This window comes from Schistocerca serialis, chromosome 5 (assembly GCF_023864345.2).
Source record: "Schistocerca serialis cubense isolate TAMUIC-IGC-003099 chromosome 5, iqSchSeri2.2, whole genome shotgun sequence".
NCBI classification, from domain to species: domain Eukaryota; kingdom Metazoa; phylum Arthropoda; class Insecta; order Orthoptera; family Acrididae; genus Schistocerca; species Schistocerca serialis.
This window is the reverse complement of record NC_064642.1, coordinates 483,849,245-483,857,277: the sequence shown is the minus strand read 5'-3', so window position 1 is coordinate 483,857,277 and position 8,033 is coordinate 483,849,245. Positions and strand designations below refer to the sequence as shown.

At 43.9% G+C, this 8,033-nt stretch overlaps 1 protein-coding gene across 1 annotated transcript; it reads right to left on the bottom strand.

Annotated features, from left to right (window-relative positions):
• Positions 1–666: 666 nt before the first annotated feature.
• LOC126482015 (putative gustatory receptor 28b) lies at positions 667–1,779 on the bottom strand. Its single transcript, XM_050105983.1, has one exon. The coding sequence runs from the start codon at positions 1,777–1,779 to the stop codon at positions 667–669; it is 1,113 nt and encodes a 370-aa protein (XP_049961940.1).
• Between the last annotated feature and the right edge of the window lie 6,254 nt (positions 1,780–8,033).

The window sequence follows — 8,033 nt, the reverse complement described above, 5'->3', positions numbered from 1 at the left end:
ATTGCACCTTTTCGCTCTCAGTATTTCTAGTCACAAGATTTGAATGTAATAATTTTTTCATAATGCGGGCCACAGTCATAATATATTTCTTTAAAGTCAGTACCGCCATTAGACTGTTGTTTATTTGCAGTGTTACATTTAAACTTACACTATCATGATTTCGGCTTCTAAGTGCCATTATCGAGTGTTTTACGTGTTATAGAGTGCCTAAGATGAGATACGAGAGTATGCCATCTTCGGCACTGTATAACACTTAAAACACTTGATAATGGCACTTTAAAGCCGACGTCATGATAGTGTAAGTGTAAATGTAACACTGCAAATAAACAACAGTCTAATGGCAATACTGACTTTAAAGGAAGATTTGAATACATTATTGAGAATATTACGAATTCCAAGTAAGAGGTCAACAGAAATAGACTGTCCGGTAATGATAGGAGTGTCTGATTCATGCTCTATAAAATTTGAATGTTCTGACGGCAAGAAAATTGCTGTCAGCGAATGAAGGAGTGTAGACACATGTCACTCGAAATTAGAATAATGTATGTAGAAGACAGTGCTTTATTTTATCTCCCTATTATCTTCGTTTACATACGTTACAAACGGAAACATAGTTGATAATATAGTGATAATATGCCTTTGTAATCAAACGTATTCTTTGCTATACTACTTATTTGTATCAGAAAGAGAGAATTGAATGAGAATGACAAGATAGGTCGTCACAGCCGCCGCGATGCTTCTCAGCAATGGCACGTCCAGCGTGAAGAACCCAGTTGCGCTGTAGTGGATTGGACTGTGTGTCAGCTGTTCCGCAAACAACTGCAGCTCTTCCTGAACACCACTGCCAGCAGGAAACGGCAGCATCTGAAGTTTGGTGACCAAGTGCTGCGTGCGGCTGGCCTCCCGTGTAACCACCTCGCTGCTGAAGCATATGCCGACGATCCGCCAAACCATCATGCCGGTCCATAATGATATTCTAACTACGGTGTATATTCTCAAATCTCCATGCAGAGCATTGTTTAATCTCAGCAAGGTGACAGTAACTGCGTGCATGTTCACGACAATGCATACAAGACAGGTCGTTATTATAAACAGGTTTTGAACACCATAAGCACGATTTATCATTATTACAGCTTGATGGAGGAGGCAGTACACTGTACGCAGCTTTCTCAGAAACGTGCAACTATTTCGCGTCAGTAGCATTTGGGCATGATTTGACGTATTCTGCTGTGATCTAATGGAAAGTTTTTCAACGTCAGGAAGTGTTGACATTTCATGTTGGTGGACTTGCTTGGTAATCACATGAGTATAATGCTGCGAAGTTTCCTTTACTGAAGAAGACTGTAGTGCCTCTGTAACTCTGACATTGAGATCGTCCTCTGTAAACATGCTAAAGCACTGAATCAAAAATGTATTCAGATGTCCAAACCATCTTCTCAACACCATATTGAAAATAATAAACTGTAGCACTACGAAATTCACCAAGGAATGTATGAAAAAAACACGCATTAATGGCACCAAAGCTAATGAGTCTCGAAGAAGCCAAATGAACACACTGTACGTAAGGATGCAATATATAGCTAATGGTGCTGTTGTCCATTTGTGAAGAGATTTCAAGCGCCAGTTCTCTGTGCATGCCCTCTGATATATGAATCTTCCTATCGTAACAGTGGTTCGGCAAAAAGCGTCAACATCTCGTTGTTTCAAAGTGCAGCAGCAAAGAATGAGTATCACGCATGAACCTGTCATAAAAATAACGCTAGAGAAGAAACAGTGCATTGTAAAACGATCTGGGGACCAGATTATGTCAGTGAGTCGATCTTTTGTATCATAAATAGACAAGAGGAGGAACCCCAATGCAACAGATAAACTGTAAAATTTAGCCTTCCTAGACACCACTACTCGCATATTCCCTCTATTAACGGAAATTGGAGAACAACCAAATATTTTACATAGGTACAGGACCATCCGAAATTCACCAAATAGCGTATGGAGTGCGTGCATCTGTGGCGATCGTCAAACTACAGCCGACAGAATGTCAGCCGATACACGCACAAACTGAGACGAAACGCCGAAGTACTTTGAGTTTTCAGGGAACATTGATTTATCGATTGCCATTATATTTACAACAAAGGCGTAGATAATAAGTGTGCCCCTGGGAAACAGCCTTTTGTCGGTGTTTCACACCCTTACAATTCGGTAAAGCATGCGCTCAATTTCAAAAGAAGAGTGAAACAGTAGGAAGGAGATCATATGGTTACGTGCGTTTTTCGTAATTAGAAACTATTATTATTACAGTAATTTTGGGTGGCAATTAATATATGTAATATCCAGCACAATTTGTTGCTGAACGCAGACAAATAACGTACAATAAACTTATTTCCCCCTGATCGTATTCACTTTCACTTCACGATTAGTTTCATTCGATTGGTATGCATAACTAAACAACCAAAATAATGTGAAGTTATTGCTATGTTACAATATCAACACGCATAAATTATAAACTTAACAATAATTTTCCGGGAACAGGCACTCGATATTTGCTGGCTGCTTTGTCATCCTGTGCATGCAGCTTGAAGCAGATGCGATATGGAGGGGCGTGGGGAGAACACACTGCTATCCCAGCCGTTGCGAAGCTTCCAGAGCCTGGAGCCGCTAGTCATCGTTTAACTGGCTCCTTAGTTGGCCTCACGAGGATGGGTGCTCGCCATTGAAACCCTCCTGTGAAGCAAAAATTCCCACCAGTACCGGTAACTGAACACTGGTGCTTCACACGAGTTGTGCGCCAACCACATTTTTGGCTTCTTTGGCTATCTTCCAATCAGTAGTTCGTTTTTTCAGCCGGAAGGTCGAAATTTATTTCACCTATACCAAATGAAAGTGTGTTACAAAATAGTCTGAAAGAAAAATGGGTGAAGGGCATCACCGCATTACTGCCACCTCTCCGAACGGAACCATCTCACTCGTCATCTCCACAGCACTGATGAGTCCGCGTCTTTTCGCTGTTCAACCTTTTCTGGTGTCTGATCGCAGTTTATCCCCAGTGGCAAGCGAAACTTTAGAAATTCGTCTTCTCAGACTGTTTTGTCTCCTCCAGTTTATTTTGGTCGATTTATGCTGCCATTCTCCTTGCTACCCTTTCCTCAATCGTCTTCTGTAACTTTACGTTCTCCAGTTCACTTTGGGAATCCACAATTGCTTCGTGAGGAGGTTTGTGTATGCAATTCTGTAATGCAGGGTTCGTTGAAGTCGAAAATTCTGTGTTTCCAGGTATGTCCAAAAGTCCCCTATGTATGTACCGTTTTGGAAAGAACGAAATACACTGCCTGTCCTTTCACTCAACTGATGACGTTTCTCTTCGCATTAGGGTAAAGGTCATCTTCCAAGAATAACAGACTACTGAAGTTGATGGTGTTCGGCGACGTGCGTTCGAGAAATGCTAAGAGGTTTCTAACTGCTTTTCACATGTCAAGTGTTCTTAGGAACACATACTGGTGTTCACCAGAATCACTCACGCGACAGACTGAACAGAGGAGAGAGTTCGCCAAGTGCGTCTCGTGCAGTCGGGAATTCATGAAGTGTTTCCTATTGACCACGTAATACCACAAGGCCCTCGCCCTTATCGGCTAATGTGGGCGATGGGCACTTTTCCATACGATATTTCTTACGGTATTTACCTTCTATATAGTTTGTGGCGCGAGCCGAGATTAGGTGTTTGTACACTGCTCGGACTATGGTTAGTGGCGTCTCGGGCATCGCCATACTGAAGTAATTGTATTCAAATATTTGATGTGCTGGAGGCCATTTGGTGTGTGGTGAATGTACACCGGCGCTTCAGGTTTGGGCAGGCAATATTTAGTTCAATAAAAAGGCGGTGATACTACTCGGCGAATGCTTCCACATTTTGTGTGTGTATAAGTAGGTGCGGTTTAGTGGTGGTGGTGGTTAGTGTTTAACGTCCCGTCGACAACGAGGTCATTAGAGACGGAGCGCAAGCTCGGGTTAGGGAAGGATTGGGAAGGAAATCGGCCGTGCCCTTTCAAAGGAACCATCCCGGCATTTGCCTGAAACGATTTAGGGAAATCACAGAAAACCTAAATCAGGATGGCTGGAGACGGGATTGAACCGTCGTCCTCCCGAATGCGAGTCCAGTGTGCTAACCACTGCGCCACCTCGCTCGGTGCGGTTTAGTACGCAAGTTACAGTTGGAAGCGTTAACTGGGATATGTGGCCATGGGTGACAACGTGACCGAAGAATGATAGCAATTTCTTTACTATCGTGGAGGTGGTGGAAAAACTCGAGCCATGTAGTTTACTTTAAGTATATGATAAACGTTCACCAGGGCCACCCGTTGTGGCCTGGTCCAGGTATCGGAGGGCATCTTAATGCTTGCTAACAAGGGAACCTCCCCATCGCACACCCCTCAGATTTAGTTATAGGTTGGCGCAGTGGATAGGCCTTGAAAACCTGAACACAGATCAATCGAGAAAACAGGAAGAAGTTGTGTGGAACTATGAGAAAAATAAGCAAAATATACAAACTGAGTAGTCCATGCGCAAGATAGGCAACATCAAGGAGAGTACGGGGTCAGCAACGCCGTGGTCCCGTGGTTAGCGTGAGTAGCTGTGGAACAAGAGGTCCTTGGTTCAAATCCTCCCTTGAGTGAAAAATTTAATTTTTTATATAATCAACTTCGCCCTCCAAAATTCCAGGACATGTTCAGATTTGCTTGGACATATGCAGGATTTGACGGTCTACACACAGAAAAATTTGAGAACGTTAAAAACATATGTTTTGACGGAGCACAGGGAAAACTGTGCGACTGTGAAACTGTTGCTTTCATTTGTTTTTGCACAGTTCAATCATCGCTCTAGCCTTGAGGTACATTGAGGAAACTTTCTTTCACAAGCTGCCCTCGCTGTGTCAGATATTTCATAACGTGCTGGTTCGTCCGAATACCAGACGTGTAACTTGCAGTATCCCCCCCCCCCCCCAACCCCCATTGGACGTTCCGTGTGTTTGGAGACTGAGTGAGCAAGTATATGCCGCGTGGTCAGGAGAAAAACTGTCGGCCGTATCTCTGTCGCTTTGCGTAAATGCCGTCAAGCCTGCAGGTACCATTTTATAGTTGCTAAAAAATTGTTAAAATGTGAAGTCTGGTCTTACGGCGACAGGATGCAATTGTATTCTCCCCAGAAGATAATTTGGTCGCAATTGCTGGCGAATAAAGGGGCCTTTTCTGATTTGAAAAATTCCGCCTGTTTACGTCTGTTACCAGAGCCTGAAGATGCGTAATGTTGATGGATCGTGTGTCCTGTACAGTGAGGAAAATACTTCGTGCTACTGCCAGGTACTCCACGACTTTCGCGACTATTGCTTACTTTGTAAGTATTGCTGTCCTAGGGTTTCATACAGCTTGTGGATGAGGGAAAGCTTTATATCCACTAATCTGGAGGAGGCCTCCGTTCGTCACCTCTAGTAACAGGACAACGTCTAACCTGATGGCGTAGAGCACGTCACACAGCTGCTTGTTGACCATCTCTATTTGTGTGCTTGTGCTGGAGTCATCCTTTGAGGGGAAGAGGTGTGTTCCTTCTTTTACCTGTGGCCGCTGATAATTTTTTCTTACACGGACGGGGCTAACGCCCCGACCATGTGATACTCGACTCCACGAACTTCCCCTGTCCTAATACCTACCGTCGTTCCTTCATTCATGTTTCCACCAGACAGACCACATTCAACATCATTTTCCCAGTTGCTTGAGCTAGCTCGACGCCGTCCCGCCACTGCTTCGCTGCGTGGGTAGCCCGCTCAGTTTCGTTTTCTGTCTATTGGGTGAGTGTGTTTCCTTTCTCACCTGACTCAGGGATGGCCACCGAATAAGGCATTTGGTGTATTTCGTCATGGTGGCTGTCCACAGTTCCTCCTAGGCCGCAGGCATCCCTCTGCGCTCTTTTACGAATTTCCCTCGACTTTTGGTCCATGTTTGGTGGCGTCATCCGTTGTTTTTTTTAGTATTCTCGTGCTGAGTGCTGTGGCGTGCCCGCGTCGTTATCTAATGGTGTGCTCGCCTCGGGCGGCATGGGGTTGTCCACCTCCTATCACCCGACATGGTTCAACTGTGACCTCTGATTTGTTCTGTTTCATAGTGCGTATTGATACGCTGATTCAGGCAGTGATTCTCTAGTCCCTGTTGAACTGTATCTTCTGGGGTGGTCATGAATTTGAAGTTTGTAAATGCCATGTATTGATAATTATTGTACGAATAGCTGGCGATGTATGCCAAAGAGTAAACAAATGCATTGTGTTGCAATGTATGCCTTGATGAATATTCCATGGACATACGAGATTCTGTGCCTGAACTTTCTATTCTGGTTGACTTCTATTCTTGGACGAGAAGGCGAAAGAACGAATACCTGAGGATCATCTTTCTGTAAAAACCTATGTTAGTTGTAAACGAATCTAAAATATAGTTGTTCCTGACTTCAGACTTTTGTATGGTACATGATTATTTGTAAACCTAAACCTTGCTTGTCCTGAGTAGACGCGGCCTTAACGGAACATTGACCATTGTTAGGCGCCATACTAGAAAATACATCTACGTCTACATCCATACTCCGCAAGCCACCTGACGGTGTGTGGCGGAGGTTACCTTGAGTACCTCTATCGGTTCTCCTTTCTATTCCAGTCTCGTATTGTTCGTGGAAAGAAGGATTGTCCGTATGCTTCTGTGTGGGCTCTAATCTCTCTGATTTTATCTTCATGGTCTCTTCGCGAGATATACGTAGGAGGGAGCAATATACTGCTTGACTCTTCGGTGAAGGTATGTTCTCGAAACTTCAACAAAAGCCCGTACCGAGCTACTGAGCGTCTCTCCTGCAGAGTCTTCCACTGGAGTTTATCTATCATCTCCGTAACGCTTTCGCGATTACTAAATGATCCTGTAACGAAGCCCGCTGCTCCCCGTTGGATCTTCTCTATCTCTTCTATCAACCCTATCTGGTACGGATCCCACACTGCTGAGCAGCATTCAAGCAGTGGGCGAACAAGCGTACTTTAACCTACTTCCTTTGTTTTCGGATTCCATTTCCTTAGGATTCTTCCAATGAATCTCAGTCTGGCATCTGCCTTACCGACGATCAACTTTATATGATCATTCCATTTTAAATCACTCCAGTTGCTAATCTCCTATTTTGTAGCTAAATGATAAGGGATCTATCTTCCTATGTATTCGCAGCACATTACACTTGTCTACATTGAGATTCAATTGCCATTCCCTGCACCATGCGTCAATTCGCTGCAGATACTCCTGCATTTCAGTACAATTTTCCATTTTTACAACCTCTCGATACACCACAGCATCATCTGCAAAAAGCCTCAGTGAACTTCCGATGTCACTCACAAGGTCATTTATGTATATTGTGAATAGCAACGGTCCTATGACACTCCCCTGCGGCACACCTGAAATCACTCTTACTTCGGAAGACTTCTCTCCATTGAGAATGACATGCTGCGTTCTGTTATCTAGGAACTCTTCAACCCAATCACACAATTGGTCTGATAGTCCATATGCTCTTACTTTGTTCATTAAACGACTGTGGGGAGCTGTATCAAACACCTTGCGGAAGTCAAGAAACACGGCATCTACCTGTGAAACCGTGTCTATGGCCATCTGAGTCTCGTGGAAGAATAGCGCGAGCTGGGTCTCATACGACCGTCTTTTACGAAACCCATGCTGATTCCTACAGAGTAGATTTCTAGTCTCCAGAAAAGTCATTATACTCGAACATAATACGTGTTCCAAAATTCTACAACTGATAGACATTAGAGATATAGGTCTATAGTTCTGCACAACTGTTCGACATACCTTCTTGAAAACGGGGATGACCTGTGCCCTTTTCCAATCTTTTGGAACGCTACGCTCTTCTAGAGACCTACGGTACACCGCGTCCTCTGTGTAAAATCGAACTGGTATCCCATCAGGTCCAGCGGCTTTTCCTCTTTTGAGCGATTTTAGTTGTTTCTCTATCCC

Excerpts from the sequence above, each read along its gene's own strand:
- LOC126482015 (XM_050105983.1), bottom strand. The coding sequence starts at position 1,779 with ATGCACTGTTTCTTCTCTAGCGTTATTTTTATGACAGGTTCATGCGTG.